The sequence below is a fragment of the Alternaria novae-zelandiae genome (genome assembly GCF_023758075.1).
Source record: "Alternaria novae-zelandiae strain BMP 2774 chromosome Unknown scaffold_20, whole genome shotgun sequence".
In the NCBI taxonomy this organism is placed as follows: Eukaryota; Fungi; Ascomycota; class Dothideomycetes; order Pleosporales; family Pleosporaceae; genus Alternaria; species Alternaria novae-zelandiae.
Window position 1 is genome coordinate 386,711 of NW_026056980.1, and position 19,191 is coordinate 405,901.

The 19,191-nt window shown below is 38.8% G+C and overlaps 4 protein-coding genes across 4 annotated transcripts; 2 read left to right on the plus strand and 2 right to left on the minus strand.

Annotated features, from left to right (window-relative positions):
* Positions 1-374: 374 nt before the first annotated feature.
* J4E88_008662 (uncharacterized protein) lies at positions 375-1,940 on the plus strand (the record flags this gene model as incomplete). Its single annotated transcript, XM_049402271.1, has 1 exon — positions 375-1,940. The coding sequence occupies one exon, from the start codon at positions 375-377 to the stop codon at positions 1,938-1,940; it is 1,566 nt and encodes a 521-aa protein (XP_049251942.1).
* A 284-nt stretch (positions 1,941-2,224) lies between these two features.
* On the minus strand, positions 2,225-3,001 carry J4E88_008663 (uncharacterized protein; the record flags this gene model as incomplete). The annotated part of the gene is made up of 1 exon (XM_049402272.1): positions 2,225-3,001. The coding sequence occupies one exon, from the start codon at positions 2,999-3,001 to the stop codon at positions 2,225-2,227; it is 777 nt and encodes a 258-aa protein (XP_049251943.1).
* Positions 3,002-3,962: 961 nt separating this feature from the next.
* J4E88_008664 (uncharacterized protein) lies at positions 3,963-6,031 on the plus strand (the record flags this gene model as incomplete). Its single annotated transcript, XM_049402273.1, has 4 exons — positions 3,963-4,118; positions 4,172-4,183; positions 4,232-5,321; positions 5,379-6,031. The coding sequence occupies 4 exons, from the start codon at positions 3,963-3,965 to the stop codon at positions 6,029-6,031; spliced, it is 1,911 nt and encodes a 636-aa protein (XP_049251944.1).
* Positions 6,032-6,503: 472 nt separating this feature from the next.
* On the minus strand, positions 6,504-7,335 carry J4E88_008665 (uncharacterized protein; the record flags this gene model as incomplete). The annotated part of the gene is made up of 2 exons (XM_049402274.1): positions 6,504-7,188; positions 7,238-7,335. The coding sequence occupies 2 exons, from the start codon at positions 7,333-7,335 to the stop codon at positions 6,504-6,506; spliced, it is 783 nt and encodes a 260-aa protein (XP_049251945.1).
* Positions 7,336-19,191: the final 11,856 nt, after the last annotated feature.

Here is a 19,191-nt window from a genome sequence, read left to right on the forward strand (position 1 = left end):
AGTAGGTTCACGGTGCGGTGACCATGTCATGAGTTATGTTGCGGGTTGTCTCGATCGGCCTGCTGTTTTGAGACGGAGGCAGTTGGAAGGATTCCGCGGCCGGGATGAATGCTTCTAATCTTGGCACATGGATTCCAACGAGCTTGGGGAAATGACGACGTAGGGCGCAGGCCAAGTCGGACGACTCTCCTCCGGACGGTTCTCTTCTTCCAATCATGTATGATGGTTGAACTGGGCGTCTCGGGTAGCACGGCTCCATGTCGAGTAAGCGAGACTTTATCCCCGGACTGCATGCTTTCTCTCTCTTCATATAGTAACATATCGCGTGCCCACAGTTCGAGATGTAGAGGACTCCTCTATACTCACCGCTCATCATGCCGCCGTCCCCAGAGATAACACCACTGCAAGGCACCGCACCACCAAACAACCCCTCCAAAAAGAATGCAGCATCCAAGACCAACCAGCCAACTCCAAGCGACGCAGCAGAGCCCTACTCCGCCTTCCCACAATCAACCCGCACCTCCCTAACCTACATCCTCGGCATAATCCAACTAATCTCCACCCTCACAACAACAATCTACTTCCCGCTCATCCCCACCCTCAGCACCCACTTCTCCGTCTCCATCCAAGCCATCAACTTAACCGTAACCGTTTACGCAATCTGCCAAGCCATATCCCCTGGTATCTTTGGTTCTCTGGCAGATTCCTATGGCCGCCGACCCATACTACTCGGTCTCGTTACCACGTACACGCTAGCGAGTCTGGGTCTCGCGTTGAACAAGAACAGTTATCCAATCTTGATTACGCTACGGGCGTTTCAGAGTATAGGTGGTTCGGCGACGGTGCCGATTGCGTATGGGATTGTGGCTGATGTTGCGGTGGTGTCGGAAAGAGGGGGGATGTTGGGACCGATGTTGTCGACTTGTAATGGGATTTCGGCGTTTGGACCGGTTATTGGTGGGGCGTTGGCGATGAAGTCGACGGGGCATATGGGCGTCTTCATGGCGCTGTTGGGGATTGCGGTTTTGTGTCTTCTTCTCGTGGGGTTTGTGCTGCCGGAGACGTCGAGGGGGATTGTGGGGAATGGAGGGAGGCCTGCGACGGGGGTTTGGCGGACTTGGATATCGCTTCTCGGACGGAAGGGTAGCCATGAGGCGGCGTCCACTGTTGCGGAGCGACCTCCTATGCCCAAGCCTTCCCAGACGCTCTCGAGGATCTTTGATTCCATACGCATGATCCGGCATCCGGACGCTGCTGTGATTCTCTGGATGGTCGCTTCCTCCTACGGAATCTACTATACCTTCCAAGTAGCCCACTCGGTCATCTTCAAAGAACTATACAAGTACAACGAGCTTCAAATTGGACTAAGTTTCCTACCTGCGCTGGCAGGCATGACGATCGGCGGCACGATAGCCGGCAAACTCATGGACATCAACTGCGCGTTTCATGCGCGTCAAGCCGAGATAGTCGACCCAGCAAACATCTTGGATTTTCCAATCGAACGCGCTCGGTTCAGGAACATGATTCCGCTGATTCTAATCGAGACGGCACTGGTAACAGGCTATGGATGGACGGTGCAACAACACACTCACCCCGCTGTTCCCCTTGTACTGGAATTCTTCGTTTCCGCACTGGCTACTCTGCTAAGTCATACTGCGAATGCGCTGCTCGTGGATGTGTTTCCTGAAGTACCGAGCACGGCGTACGCGTCGGGTCAGCTTGCGCGTGGCGCGTTTAGTGCTGCGTCTGCTGCCATCATTGATCCTCTGGTGCGCGCTGTAGGTCGCGGGTGGTATTTCACCATTTTTGCGGCGTTTACCGGGACGGGATGTTTGACGTGTGTGACTTTGAGTCGGTGGGCTGGTATGAGGTGGCGGCGGAAGAGGTATTTGAACGCGAGTAGTAGATCCGGAGAGAGAACGGGTGGCCAGGGGGTCTGAGGCTAGTTTCCGTGTGCCGGCAACTATGATCATCAGGATCATCACCCCGGGTTAGAATCGGGCTCTGGAGTCAGAGAACTTGTTGTGTTACTTTTTCGACGCGCCTTTGAAACCCGGGTGGTTGGCGTCGCGTCTGGGGTTGGCGTTCAGGCTTCACGCTAGCCGCTTGCAGCTGACTTCGAGCGCGCCTACGGTAAGAGATGAGTACGCGCATCATCCCGAGATCACTCCAGAACAAAGCATCTATTCATTAACTAGCCATTATTTCGTTGGGGGCGTCATGGTTATTTGGCCATGCTCTGGAAAATCGGTCCCATATTCTCCTGCCAAGTGTCTACAATCTTGTTCGCAGGACCCGCAGCGATCATCTCATCTCCTTTCTTCCACTTCCCTATCGTCTCCTCCGTAAACTCCTCGACACTCAACGCAGCTTGATTCTTCTCCTTCTTGTTGTCATCCGGATCCTTCCTTTCACGATGCAAATCCGTCGCTACGGTTGGCGGCGCGATTTCGATGACCTTGACCTTGGTATCTTTTAACTGAGCGCGTAAATTCATCGACCAGAAGTGCAGCCATGCTTTGGTACCGCAGTATACGGGATTGACGAGGGAGAACGGAACGAAGCCGAGGACGGAAGACACGTTGACGACGAGTGCCATTGGTTTGGATTTGAAGTGTGAGAGCAGGTGCAATGTAAGGTGCATGGGCCCACGTTGGTTGATGTCGATCTCTTGATCGGCCTTGCTTCCGAATTCTTCTGGATCCATTTCGTTGACATCAAGCGGACGCTGCACACCGGCATTGTTGACGAGACAGTCCAGATCCGGATGTTCGGAAATCAGCTTCTTGACGAAGGCCGGGATAGACTTGACGTCTCCGGTATCGAGCACGTAGTAAGCTGCTGCTCCGATTTCTTTTGCGGCTTCTTGGAGTTTCGACTCTGTGCGGCCGGCAATGATGACTTTCTTCCCGTCTTTTGTAAACTGTTGCGCGAGGGCCTTCCCGATGCCGCCGCCTCCGCCGGTCACGAGGGCGGTTTTGAAGTCGTAGTTTGTGGACATGTTGGTGGCCTCTCGAAGATTGATGGGAAGTGTGAATTCAGAGAAGCGACACTTTCCTACTTGACTAGCTAAAGCTATAGGGTCGGTGACGTGCACCTAAGTCGCCGTCGCTGATGATGTATGTACGTCATGACCCCGTCCTAATAGCAGAATTTGCTCCTACGTAGCTGGCCAGCAACTACACCTGTGCAACACAATCTTTCTTAACGTAGAAGTTTGATCAAAGCAAGCTCGACCGTGCCACCTGGCTGCATAATCCGACCGCTGCCAGAGCCTCTCGTTTACCAAGCATGACCAAGGACCCACAGTCCTTGCGCCTTGGACGCACGATGGAAGGAGCGCAGCCGCACCCGGGACGGCTGCATCCACATCCACATCTTCATCTCCTCTTCAACCTCATCCACCTGACAAACGTCTGACAAACCCCAAAACGTTTTTGCGCTTACCTTCAGGCCCACACCGAGATGCGCGAATCACGAACTCAGGACGCCGTTCCATGCGTCATACGGTCCAAATCGGCTTGGCGTGATGTGGGGTAGCCACGCACCAGATCGCGTCGACAACGCCGGGATGTGGGCTGTGCGACACGCCGAACAGCATTGCCGTAGTGTGAGATTGCTAGGGTGCGCGGGACGGAGCGTTTGTAAGGCCGTCTTATATTAGATGAAAGCCACGTTCGTGCTGTGTATAGCCAATCTTGCGTCGAAAGCAACCTTTGAGCTAGGTATATACACGCAAACAACCAACTCTAGCGACAACGGCAAAGAGACTACAAGATGACGGTTCCAGAGACCCCAGAGTCGAAGTGCGATGTGTTAGTCTGCCGATGTCAAGCAATGCGAACATGTAGCTAATTAGTCCAAAGTCTCATCGTTGGTGCTGGTCCAGCAGGGTAATGATCACCACAACAATGGGCATTGTTCAAAACTGACCGAGTCTTAGGCTGATGCTCTCGGCTTGGATGGCAAGATGTGGCATCAATGCTCGTGTTGTTGATAAGCGCGGCACAAAGATCTACTCGGGACAGGCAGATGGTTTACAGCTCCGCAGCCTGGAGATCTTTGATAGCTTTGGCTTCGCGGATAGAGCTTGGAAGGAAGCAAATCACTTGATAGAGGTGTGTACATCAACCGATTTCGTCTTGAGTAAACCTTACTAACCATTCATCAGTTTTGCATGTGGGTATGTTATCACACTCGATAAACCCACCACCATCCCTAACATTCGTAGAATCCCGGCGAAGATGGTGTGATACGCCGTTCAGACGGAGTTCCAGATACACCACCGGGTCTCTCACGATTCAAGGAGATTGTACTCCATCAGGGACGGATTGAGAGGTTCTTCCTCGATCACATCAAAAAGCATTCCAAGGACACGCTACGCGTCGAGCGCGCAGTGCTACCGGAGTCACTACATATCGCCGAGGATCGAGTTGATGATCATTCGCCCGACAACTACCCTGTTACAGTCCAGCTGCGATATCTCACGGAAGACGAGGCCAAACCAGCGCAAAGCAAAGGATCTGGAGTCAACGATGGTCTTTTCAGGAGCAATCTGGCAGAAGACGACACTGAAGATCTTATCGCCAATAGCCAGCAGAAGCAAGGCAGCACTGAGACTGTAAAAGCGAAGTACGTCGTAGGCTGCGACGGCGCTCACAGCTGGACGCGAAAGCAACTGGGGTTTGAGCTCGAAGGCGAGCCCACCGACCACATCTGGGGCGTCTTGGACATCATTCCCATCACAGACTTTCCAGATGTTCGCAAGCGTTGTGCCATTCATAGCGCGTCTTCCGGTTCAATGATGATCATCCCACGCGAGAACAAGATCGCCCGCCTGTACATCCAGCTCACAGAGATCAAGCCCGACGCCAGTGGCCGAGCGGACAGGTCGAAGATCACCCCTGAAACTATCATCACAGCAGCACAGAAGATCATGGCGCCGTACAAGCTCACGTACGAATACTGTGATTGGTGGACAGCATACCAGATCGGGCAGCGAGTAGGCAAGAACTTCGATCACAAGAGCCGTGTCTTCCTGGCTGGTGATGCTGTGCATACGCACTCACCTAAAGCAGGGCAGGGTATGAACGTCTCGATGCAGGATGGATACAACCTAGGCTGGAAGCTAGGCTTGGTTGTGAAGGGCGTCGCTCATCCCTCCATTCTGAAGACCTACCAGTCGGAGCGCAGGCGTATCGCACAGGACCTCATCGCTTTCGACCACAAATTCTCGCGGCTTTTCTCCGGTCGACCAGCCAAGGACGTCATGGACGAAGAAGGCGTCAGTATGGATGAGTTCAAGAATGCTTTCCTCAAAGGTACGTCTATGTCAAAGTCATTACCAATCACCAATCCCGCCCACTAACTCACCCTAGGACAACTCTTCGCAACCGGCCTCTCAGTCGACTACGGCACGAGCATGCTAATCGGCAAACCGGGCTCTGCCGCCGACCAAGGCGACGGCACAGACGTCTCCTCCTCGTCCCCCGTCATCGGAAAGCAAGAGCTGTCCTCAGAGATCAAACTCGGCATGCGCTTCCCCAGCCACCAAGTCATCAACCAAGCCGACGGCCGCGCCTGGGAGTTCCAGCAGAAGCTTAAAAGCGACGGTCGCTTCCGCATCATCGTCTTCGCCGGCAACGTTGCAAACGCTCAGCAGAGCGCCCGTTTGAAGACCTTCTGCCAGGCCCTCGAGTCGTCATCGGTATTAGCGCCGCATCTCGGTAAGAATATCGAGGTGCTTACTTTACACTCGGCCAAGTGGAAGGAGGTAGAGCTGTTACGCGACATCCCAGATATCCTACATCCGTTCGATGCGAAGACGGGCTGGGATTACGACTCCGTGTACGCCGATGACGCGAATCCGTTTGAGGGCTTTGGCGATGCGTATAAGGGGTATGGGGTTGATAGGGACAGGGGGTGTGTGGTTGTTGCGAGGCCGGATCAGTATGTTGGGTATATTGATGAGGTTGATGGGGAGGGATGTAAGGGGATTGAGGGGTATTTCAAGGGCATCTTTGCGGCGTAGTCGGTTAGTCGGGCGATGCGCAATCGCGAAAGAAATTAGCTTGCACGTGCATGCTCCAAGACATCATGAGGTATGCGGTGTTCGTATGCTTGAATGGTTCATTTTGACTTTCTCTTATTGGAATTCGCTCTCTTCGAAAGCTGGCCTTTTAGCGCAGCTATCTACTTGATGATAGCACTAATGAAACTAAATCAAGAACGCACACAGACATGAAAGACTCGCAAAAAACATCAGCACCGAATGTGAACCAATAATGAACAGCCGCTTCGCCAAAGCTTTTCATATCTGAATGTATTAAGTGATGAGCCCTTTTCTTCCTCAATCGGCACCATGGTTGAAGCGCAATAGCTGAACGGAAGAGGCAGTCGTTGGTTGGATCGCCGCAGCAGATTTCATACTCTCAAGGCTGGCGATCTAAATGTCGGTTAGTATTTCTTCCAAGAGTCAGAAGCAGTGGCGTACCTTCTTCTGCTTACTTGTAGGCCGGATGAGTATTCTTGTAGCAAGGCTTGTTGAGAGCAACATGCGCATGATACTTGCAGCCGACGTCTTGGAAGAATGCTTCATGATCTTGTTCCACTACTTGGGCGACCCTCATCTTCGGACCAATCTGTTTGAGGATGTCCATCAAGTACTTGGGAGGATAGTCATCCTCTTCTATTTCCTCGAATATCTTGTCAGTCCAGAGGTGAGCCGCAACATCAACGACTAACTGGCGATGCGCTGGAACCTGATCATCGATTCCGTATACTGTTTCAAGTACGTGTGTCATGATATAATGTTCGTCGGATATTATCTTCTCGTGGAGCCAGTCGATACAGGCGTCCTGGAAGTCATAGTCCTGTATGACATGACCAAGTTTGTAGCACTCATCCCACTTCGAACACTCGTCGTCATTAAGTATCTCACCGAACTCACTCTCCTTGACGTCATTTTTCTCCATAATGTAGAAGTAGCCGGTTTCGAGCCATCCCAGATAGATTTCGAAAGCTCGGGGTTCTGCGTCTGACAGATAAACTTCTTCTGGACCGTTGTTCTTGAGCGACGTTCCCAAGGTCTTCTTGAAGAAGTCGGAGCTGGTGAGAAGAGTGCCCTTATCAACGATAAATGGCTCCTCATCGAGTCCGACGATGACTGTGATCATCTTGTGTAGGCGGCTGTGGCTGGTCAGTCAAGTATCTCGATGTCAAACCAGCTCATGCTAACCCGGGTCTGTCGGCCATGGAGCGCCTCAACTTCTTCGGATCAGGGAGCTTTTCTGACTGGTCGCTGTCTCGCTTTCGAGAGTTCGGGTTGCTTGTCATCGTGAGTGTTGATGACGAACGATTCAGCGTCGGGAGTGAGTTGATGGTGGATGTTACCTAGGTAGTGTCTAAAGGTAGAGGGAGTGTCTTATATATGGTGGCAGACTAGCTCCGAACCAACAGGTAAAGGCAGCGAAGATACGATTAGGTGAAGGCGCTCGCCATCGCAACTTCGTTTGAGGTATAGGGTGAGCGTGTATCACTGTGGTATGGATGTATAGTAGTCAGCATAAGAGAGAGGCAAAAATCTAGTATATTCGCATTGAACAATACTAATAATACGGGCTGACAGCTACATGGGTGTAAAAGCCGGTGCATGACAGGCCTTAACGCCAATGTATGCTGCAAAAGGCATTAGCACCCGGACTTCTGATGTCGTTATCCTAATTCCAAAACCATTTGTCTTCTACTAGGCGCCGAGGAATCGAGGATTGAGTCATGTGATGCAGGATACGCAGGTACTGTTAAAGCGTGTCAGCATCTCGTACATGCCGTAGCGCGCTCCGTACTATAGGTGTTATAACTATAAAAGCTTTGCGAATTAATAATAAGATTTGTTAGCTACTCTTGTATAATATAAAGCAAAATGCTTAACATATTAAACATAGTTTTGCGTCGCAAAGAGTTTTAATCTAATGTTAATTCTGTTACATAACATAACAAACATTATTTTAATAATATAACAAGCTTGTTAGCTAATAGTAAGTTAGCATTTGCGTATTATATTAAGAACGTTATATAGCAATTTAGTTATGCATTTCGCTTTATATTATACTAGAATCTATTGCAATATGCAGTTTTGCACGTTATCTAGTATTACAAACACGTTGTAGAAAGACTTGCGCAGTACTTTTATTATAGTTAAGCTATTAATATTATTATATATTTATCTATAAAGCATTTTACATTCTTCTTATAGCTATAATTATAGTGCGCAGTTTTACTACATCTTTACATATTTTATTATTTACACAGGTCTTACAGGTAGGCAGTTTAGCTTAAGCAACTACTTAGATTGTTATTTATAGATACTAATACTATAATACATAGTATTAGAAATAAGACACTAGAAAGACTCTATATTGCAAAACTTCTACGCTGTTGCGCGCCTCTCTAGCAGTATCTATAGCTAATTCTTAGCTAGCATATTAGCGCATATACTCTGCCTCTTAGTAGGCTGCTAATATAACATTATAACTAGCCTTCTTATTTTCTTATCTTAGATACTTCTCTGCCTGTTACCTAGCTCTCTGCAAAGACCTTTTGTTAGTTCTTTTTGTTTATAGAATAGCGTAAGGCATATATTACTTATTATCTATTAATACCTAACGCTAGAAAAGTAGCTAGCTATTCGCGATAGTAGCTATTATATAAGATTATATATAACGCGTATCTTATAAGTGTAGTATGTAGGCGTTAAAGAATAGTAGAGAGTTAGTTATTGTGTATAAAGAGACTAATCGCTAAGAATTTAGTAATAAGGCTAGAAATAGAGTAGCAGTATTATTAGTTACTATTCGCTAGACTACGCGTTTATAAAGAGTAGTGTGTAGCAAAAGCTCTCTATTAACTAAGAAGCTAAGCGCGCTTCTTGTAGAATAGATTAGACTAGAGAAATAGGCGCTTTAAGAAGAGAAAGATTTAGTAGTGTATAATTTAAGTTGCATAACAGGCCTACGTAGTACAGCTCTAGCTTAGAGTTAGCTTAGAGAACTATAGTTGTGTTAGTAATATATACTTTACAACCTCTCTCTTTTTAGATACCTACTTCTAAACGTATTACTAACTCTTACTATTATAATCTAAAGACTAGACGCGTTAACGTTGCTATTACAACATAATATAGCGTCTTAGCTACCTCTTAACATTATACCTAGCTATTAATAAGCCTTCTCTCTATCGCTCTATTCTAAGATTATATAGGCGTTAGCTTGTATCTATTCTCTATTCTTCTCTCTAGCGCCTATAGTAGAAAGACTTAAAGCCTTTCTAAAATATCTAGCTCTTAGTAGTTATCTTACTACGCACTTTCTCTAGTGCCTATAGTAGATAGGCTTAAAGCCCTTCTAAAATATCTAGCTCTTAGTAGTTATCTTACTACGCACTTTCTCTAGTGCCTATAGTAGACCTATAGACTTAAAGCTCTTCTAAAATATCTAGCTCTTAGTAGTTATCTTACTACACACTTTCTCTAGTCTTTGTCTACTATTATTACAGCTAGCCTAGTCTATAAGATAAAGTCTATTCTCTCTGCGTCTCTCTCTATAACAACTCTATCTATATAGAAGCACTAATATATATATTAAGCGCACACTCTAGCTAGCTATTATTCTCTATAATAACTCTATCTATATAGAAGCACTAATACATATATTAAGCGCATACTCTAGCTAGCTATCGCCGCCTACTGCGCCTATTACCGCCTACTACGCCTACCGCTAGACTAGTGCGTAGTTATCTATTCTCTTTCTCTTTCTACTATTACTAGTTATTAGGCCTAGTGCTTCTAATAAGATTAATATCTACATCTATTCTTCTTCTCTTACTACTGTTACTAGTTGTTAGACCTAACGCCTTTATAGTATATAACAAGATTAATATCTATATTCTAGGCTAGTTAGCGCGTAGTAGCAGCTGCGTAGTTATCTATTCTTCTTCTCTTCTTACTATTACTAGTTGTTAAGTCTAGATTAGGTATTATTAATACTATAGCTGTCTCTAACACTAGATTAGCTATTATAAAGGCTTAAGCTACTTAATTCTTTATAATAGTAAAGTATTATTTCTTATCTACGCTTAATACGTCTCTATTATAATACTATTAGCTCTAGAAAAATACACTTAGGCGTAGATATAGTTACTTACCTTCTAACTTATAAGAGCGCGCAGCGTTTGCAAGCCTCTTTTGTATTATACACTTACTATTTACTATAATCTTACTACCTTAGAGCTTAGGCTATAAAGCTGCCTACTAGTAAAGATTCTTCTATTATTGCTCTACCTCTATCTCTATTACTCTTACTTCTATCTCTATCTCTATCTCTATTCTCTTATCTATTTTAACCTTCTTATCTATAGCTACTATAGTAACAGCATAGCTTCTTGCTATTGCGCCTTTTTAACAGCTATTACTAGAAGATTAAGATAGCTAAGACTACTCTAAAGCTCTATTTAGTAGTAGTAGTAGCAGCAGCAGCTTGCGCTTAAAGAGACTTTACTTCTTTATAGCTATCTATACAAAGCTTCTACTTAAAACTACTAGCGCTGCGCTTTTGCTTAAAGCTACTAGTGTTATACTTCTACTTCTATAGCTACTCTTGCAAAGCTTCTACTTAAAACTACTAGCGCTATACTTTAGCTTAAAGCTACTAGTGTTATAGCTTTTAGTAATCTATTATTGTTAGTTAAACCTAGATGCGTAAATATAACTTATATGTTCTATTACTAACAAAATTCTAAATAGATTCTAATTACACTTTTAATAATATAGTTCGTTGCTATATGTTAATAACCTTCTTAATACTAAGTATCTAACATATCTTTATACGTTATATCGTCTCTTTCGTTACATTATATAACTACAAAGTACTTTAATATATATATCTACGTTATATATTATTATTATATACTATTATTATATACTATTATTATATACTATTATTATATACTATTGTCGCATACTATTATTATATACTATTATTATATACTATTATTGTATACCTTATACTATATACTTTAATATTCTAAGTAATAGTTTTTATAAGAGTAAATATATCTAGATAGAGTTAGAGGTAGCTGTATAGAACATAATAAAAGAGATAGCTATCTAGTAGAGTAAGAATGTTATCTAATTCTAAAGAATAATAATCTTAGAACAGAGTTAGAGGTAGCTATCTAGAACATAATAAAAGAGATAGCTGTCTAGTAGAGTAAGAATGTTATCTAATTCTAAAGAACAATAATCTTAGAACAGAGTTAGAGGTAGCTATCTAGAATATAATAAAAGAGGTAGCTATCTAGTAGAGTAAGAATATTATCTAATTCTAAAGAACAATAATCTTAGAATAGAGTTAGAGGTAGCTGTCTAGAATATAATAAAAGAGGTAGCTATCTAGTAGAGTAAGAATGTTATTAGTATCTACTACTAGATTAGTATTCTAAGGTATATATATAGAAGAATAAAAAGGTATAAGATACTAGGCCTAGTAGAGGTATAGAATATTAAGTAATATTTACTAGATTAGCGAAGGTTTAGATCTAAAGGCTACCTAGAGAGCTAAAGGTATTAGCAAATATTAGAATTACATAGTAACTTCTTAGATCTTAGAGATAGTTACTTAGCTTAGGTTAGCCTTAGATATAATAATATTCTAGAACATTCTAACTACTATCTAGGCAAGCTTTTAGGTTACTAGAAGTGTTAGCCTTATAATTTTTAATGCCTGTATTCTATACCTAGACGCGTTCTTAGCTGTTTTTAACTATATAGTTTTTAATACCTGTATTCTATGCCTAGACGTATTCTTAGCTATTTTTAACTGCTATAGTAAGCTATTTCTTTCTAGTATTTAGTGTAAATATTTCTACTTTAACGTTATTATATATCTACTATAGACTAGTTTTAAGAAGTAAAAGCTTAATATTTACCTTTACGCATATTCTTTAGACTAACAAAATAATTATTTTCTTCTACTAAAACCTCTACCTAGCTACTAAATAGACTCTAGATTTAGTCTTTGTATACTAGGCAACCTAACTATATAGCATTATTAATAGAGTAGAAGTAAAGAATACATATAAGTAGAATAAGTAAAAAGAGAAGAAAGAGTAGTATAAGTACAAGAGGTTAGGTTAGCGAGTAATATAATTAAAGAGATCTTAGTGTACCTAGATAGTATATAGAATAGCGCAACAAAGCTTAGAAATACAATATAATATCTCTAGTAGCTAATATTACTATACATTAGTCTGTCTAGTATACTAGATTAGTGTAAGGTAGAGCTAGATAGTTGTTGCTGCTATAATTCTTAGTTAAGAGAAGATGTTTTTTTCTAGCCTAGTATAGTAGTTATAAGTAGAAGAAGTAGAAACTATAAACGTTAGATATGCTAGTAAAGTGTATTGTATTGCTAGAATATTAGAATAAAGAAGTTAACATAGTAGTTTAGGCTACTATAAACTAGACAATCTTTAGCTACTTAGAGTATAGACAGAATACCTGCGTATAGAAATAATAATAGTAGGCTATAGTTAGCTACTCTTACTATTATAGAGTAACCTAACTCTACCTACGCTAGTCTCTACTTTGTTGTGTTGTATTATATACTAGCGCGTTCTACGTGTTACGCATTCTCTTACTTAAAATTACTTAAACTACTTAGAATTAAGTTAAATTTTATATAGAGACTTTTGCTTAGGCTTATAGTATTATTTTAGATCTATTATATTAGTTTTAGTAAGCTGCGCTGCATAGCATAAATAAATAGAGGTACTAGAGAACTAAGGTAGGCGCGCTTAATTACAGAAAGCCTTAAAGTAGCTTTTAGAACTCTAGAGTTAACTATAATTAAAAGAATATACAAAATTATACTAATTAGTTGTATATACAATGCGTAGCTATAATAGATAAGAAAATTAGTTATAGAATAGTTCTAAAGTCTAACTGCGTGCTATATTTACCTTTCTTATAGCTAAGAGACCTCTAGCAATAGCTTTAAGAGTTAGCTTTGCGCCTACGCGTCTTAATTATATTACAAAAGTATAAAGTAGTATAAAGAAAAACTAGTGTAGAATATAAGAATATATAACTCTATAATATATATTTAGATATCTAGTTTGTCGCAAATAGATAGAAGGCGTAACTAATAGAACACTACTATTAAACTCTTACTACCTTAATTAATATTATATAGATTATATTATAACTCTAAGTTATATAGGCAATAATACGCTATCTTAAACTCTTAGTAGAGCTATAAGAACAAGAAGTATAAATATATATCTATAAGAAGTGTAGTAGAGTAGAGTAGTAACTAGTATAGGTAATATGTAAGAAGAGCTTAGAGTTTAAGAAGAGTTAATTCTTTCTATAGCAACTAGAGTAAGACGCAGATTATAGAAAGTATAAGAAGAGAGGCTAAGTTATATAAAGTAAATGTTCTTGTTAACAAATATAAACTCTCTATCTCTAAGGCTTAGAATAATCTACAGCTTCTTAGCCTATAGCGCTAGTAGACTAAAGATCTAACGCTTTTCTATTATAGTAAATATACAGTGCTTTAAAACTCTATTGCAAGAGATATTCTGCTAAGTAAGAGTTTGTATAACTCTCTTAGTTGTAAAGTTACTATCTACTATATTAATAATAATAAATAAGTAATAATAATTATAGTGCTTGTGTATAAAGATACTAACTACCTAACTAGCCTTATTATCTAATACCTTAACCTAGTTGCTAACTTAGTATAAGAAAGCCTTTTTAGTTACACTATAACTCTATTAATACTTAAATATTACTATACAATATAGAGAGATATAGCTTATAAATAGAGAAACTTTAACTACTTTACCTATTAGATAGGCTAGCGCTAAAGAGTTGTAACGTTTAGTATATTATACTTATTTTAGTATGCGTTAAAGAGAAGTAAAATAAATAGGTAATTAATCTCTAATTTGTAAGGTAACTAAACACTAAGTAGTGTGTCTTGTAGTATAAGCTATAAAGTTAGAATAATTACTATTTGCGTTTTAGCTTTAAGGTGCGCTGCGTTAGAATTAATTGCTTAAGCGTTAACCTTCTCTTCTAACTCTTCTAACTTAGAGTTAGTAATAGTTAAGTAGCTAAGAAGAGTTAGGTATTTAGTAGCAACACTATAGAATACGCAAGTAAGCTCTAGATACGTACGCTTAAAAGCATTATTAAGAATAAAGATAATAGTTTAGTAGCAGTATTCTATTTTAAGAAGCGTTTAGGCTACCTTCTAGAAGTTAGTACTATATATCTAGTTCTTAAAGATACTGTAGAAGTTAGTATACTACAGACAATAATAATATAGATATAAAGTAAAGAGTATATCTACAATATAGTTAAGTAAGAGTAGAAAGAAAAGAAAGGTTAACTTACTAGTAACAATTCTTACTCTATAATATAACTACGTTAAGAATAGAGATAAACTAAGTAACTATATTATAGAAATAAAGAATTGTGTAGATATTTAGCGTAGCTAACTTTCTTATTAGCGCTCTAACACGCGCGCGCTCTTTCTCTACTTCTTTTAGAGTAAGTTACTCTATTAGTATAGTCTCTTCTTCTCTAAACTATAGACCTAGTAATTTATCTATATTAGTTAAGCCTTTACAGCTAATAGCTATAGAAAGGCGTAATAATAGGTTACTAAAGACAAGATTGTCTAGATTAAGATTCTTAGAAGATGCAACTACTACGATATTAATAAGGTTCTAGTATTGCTCTTAGCTTTTAATTGCTAAAGTGTAAAGGTATCTATAGTTATATTAATAGAGCCGCTAACTAAGAAAGACTGTATTAGCTTTAGCTATTATATTAAAGTAATGTATAATAAAATTAACTCTAGTAAAACTACTCTTATCTTTCTACTACTTAAGAAATAGTTAAATAGCGCTGTTAAACTTCAGCTGCATGTAGATTAGTAACAGCTAATTCTAGAGAATAATAGAGTTAATTATAGAGGTATAGCTATATTTCTAAATAGAATATAAACTATTGTATTTCTTAATGTATTAATTGCGAGGCTAGCTAGGTAGAAGAGGTAGAGTAGTAAATTTCTTAGCAAATTTATTATAGAATAATAACTTTAGTATATCTTTAAATAACACTATAATTATCTATTAAGCTATTTCTTTCTACTCTAAATAGACAGCGTTAGTAGAGCGTAAATAGAAGAGATTAAGTGTAGGTGTAATTATCTAAAGCAGAGGTAGAGTAATCGCTAGCCTAAGCTTCTAGAAGATCTTGTCTCTCTCTTAAGCGGCCTTAGTGTTAGCCTTGTTTCTACACTGTATTATCTTAAAGTAATAGTAGCTATTTAGTATAGTGTTATAGTTAAGATTTCTGCGTTAGTCTAAATTAATTATATAATGCTAGCAGAAATACTATACTTACTAGCTCTTGCAACTAGAGTTAGCCTACTACTATAGTATATCTCTAATATAGGCAAGACATAGCGCGCATATAACAATAGTACTACTATTATTAAGTATTATCTCTAAGCTAGACTTAAGCTCTATAAGATACTTTATAGACTTTATAACATTATTCTAGTTTGTAGTAAAAGAGCTAAGAGTAAAAGAGAAGACGTTAATTTAGTAGCGTTGCTCTATCTTATCTAGAAAGGTAAATTAGATATATTTACCTATAATAGAGCGATGTATATTATAGTATACGCTAAAAGCATTAATAAACGCTGTATATAGAAAGCTCTAAGTCTTCTGCCTAGCTACAGGCGCTAACAAGAGAATTGCCTTCCTTCTATAGATAAGTAGCTTAAGCTTACCTTAATATAGGTACAACAGCGCAAGTTAACGTATAGTAATACTACTAGCTATACTAAACAAAACAACTCTTTGCACTATATACCTATATAGTAGTAGGTTACAATATAGTATACTTATGCTCTAGTTATAGTTAAGAAATACTTAGTCTTCTAGTTACATAATATAAGATTCGCAGATCTTAACTAGTGTTATATTCTTAGAGAGAAATAATTCTGTGCGCCTATTTAAAATAATAGAAAGCGCAGACTCTACTTTATTAGTAACGTCTACGTTAATTACGTAGATGTTATTAAACGTAGCAATATTACTAATAAAGAGAATTATGTTTCTAGTAGTTCTATTTGCAATAGTAGTAGCTCTGCGGTCTCTTCTAACTGTTAAGATATAACCTAATTAAGTAGAAGATCTAGAGAGCTAATACTATATAAAGTTAGATGTTAGTATTATCTTTAGTTGCAAACTAGACTAGTTTATTATTGTAAACTACCTACTTATTATTCTATTTAACCTGCTCTAAGCCTAAGAATGCTAGAACTCTACTAGCTTATCTACTACCTTAGCTATACTAAAATGTCTGCGCTTTATTATTAAGTCTAAATAAATTATGCGCCTAAATACGTCTTATATATTAAATATATAGAGATCTTTGTTATACTTAGAGCGAGTAGGTAGCTTTGCTAGGTTAAGACTAAGTTACTACTTACGTATCTTTAGTAATAGCAGCTACTAATTAAAGGCTTTCTTAAGTATATTAATGCGCTTTAGCAGGCGCTTAATTTCTAGGTAAATAGAGTTAAGAAGAAAGAGAATAGATTAGAGCTTAGAGTACGCTTGCCGCGATATACAATACTTTATAAGAAAGGTTATTATCGCGAGCTTAAATTCTATTATATTAAAATCTTTAGCAGTGCGCAGCACTTTAGTAGATAGGTTGTTAGCTAGCAGAGCTAGTAAAGAGAGGCTAACTACAGAATCTTTTTTCTCTTCTACATTATTATTGCTATTAAACAAGCTCTCTGTATAGCTATTATTAGCTACATATTCTTCTTCTAGCTTATCTTTCTAATTATCTTTGTCTTCTTAAACATTAGTAGTAATAGATATATCTCTAGATGCTTCTAGGTTGTCTATAGTATCTATTATAATATTATTCTAATTATCTTACGTGTGTTCTCTTAGTATCGCGTCTACTAACTTAATTATATTACTAAGAGAGGCTGTATTATCTAGAGGCCTATATAGCGCAACGCTTAAGCTTAGAAATTAGTATATAGAACTATTGCGGGTGCCTTGCAGGTTAGAGCTAGAAGATTATATAGTAGAAAGGTTATTATTACTATTGTAAGTATATAATAATGCGCCCGCAATGTACAGTGTAGCTAGTTGCTTATTAGAGACTAGCAGTTAATTTAGATAGAAGCGCCTGCAACCTATAATAAAGTGTATCTACTATAATAACCTAAAAGTTAGTATATAAAAACTATTATATGCTTAAGAAGCTCTTATAGAGCTAATAAGCAAATTAAAAGCTAGAGTAGATAGCAAGATTAAAATTCTAAAAGGAAAAAGGCTGTAAAACTATAAATAAGAAAAACCTAAGATATAACTAGAGCTAGTTGTATAAGGCTTAATATACGTATAAAAGCTATAAATTTAAGAGTACGTATAAGCTTAGACATAACTAGAGCTAGTTGTATAAGGCCTAATATATATATAAAAGCTATAAATTTAGAGGTATATATAAGCTTAGATATAACTAGAGCTAGTTATCTAAGGCCTAATATATATACAAAAGCTATAAATTTAGAGGTACGTGTAAGCTTAGACATAACTAGAGCTAGCTATCTAAGGCCTAATATATATAATATATCTCTAATATCTACTCTTAGAAATATATTCTAAGAAACGTACCTAAGTAGACTAGTAGTAGGTTTCTAGATGTTGTAGAATATTAGCTAGATTAAGAAAGGTATAGATCTAAGAGGCTAAAGAGTGTAGAGAAGTATTCTACAATATAGTAGAAGTATCTACACTTCTTAGAATCTAGAGAGAGTAGCTTGCTTTAGAATAGACCTAGATATAAGAATATTAGCATACATTCTCTACTATAGCTTAGAACCTTTCTAGCTAGCTAGAGCGAAAAGTTTCTAAGTCTATACTTTAGGTATAGATCTAGACACATAAATTAGCTAAGGCTAAAGTTTTAGAAGTAGTAATAATAAGAGATAGTTAGAGAGGCTCTATGCAGTAAAAGCGATTGCTTAAAGAACTAAAATACTAATTTAACTAGAAAAGCGCCTAGATATTATTAAATCTACCTTAAATATAATTTTACTAAGTTGTAATAGTTAGCAATATCTAATGTTGTATAGAAGCTAATAGCGATTCTAGTTATATATAAGCACTCTAAAATGCGTATATATATTTAATAGAGCCGAAATATTAATATTCTATAGGCTTAAATATAGTAGAAGCGGGGAAATTCTTTAGTAGAACTAGTAACTAATATAGACCTAATTCTAGCTCTAATTGCTATAAGACATATGCATATCTACTATAATAACTTATAGTTAAACTAACGTCTTTTCTCTTCTTAGTATAGCTGTATTAGTTCTCTAAGTTATAGAAGTAGGTATCTAATAGAAGCGAGAAAGTCGCGCGTGTAAATAGCGTATAGTAATAGAGATGCACTATATAGCGCTGTATTAGAATATACTTAATTACGTAAATAAATAGATTACTTTAATTTAACAATTTAGAGCGTAATAGAGTTAAGTATATATAGTGTTAATATTTCTATATTTAAAAATGTTGCTATGTACGCTTTCTATACGTAGCTAGCGCCTAGGTAGCAGCTCTACTACTCTGCTTTTATAGCCTGCCTATTGCCGCTATTACTACCTATTACTTTATTATTCTAACCTCTAACTCTTACTATTCTGCGTTCTTTATTCTTATTTTGTATTTTCTTTCTATTACTATGTACTTTACGTTTTCTTTTCTTACTTTATAATAGCTAGTTCTACTACGCGTAAGGCTTTACAAAAGAGAAGAGCTACTAGTAAATCTAAAGAGTATATAGCTATCTCTAGCACTAAAGCTAACGCTGTTAAGCTCTCTAATAATAACTATTACTTAAAGAGAGTTTAAAAAGATAGTAAACAACTCTAGCGTAGTATAAGTAAGAAAGACAAATATAGTAATAATACTAATAGTAATTATAATATAGAGCGTCTAGTCTCTCGCTAAGTTAGCTATCTTAGAGGCTTAGACTTCTCTAACGCTTATTAATCTTGCTTGCCTACTACGCTAACTTATTACGTA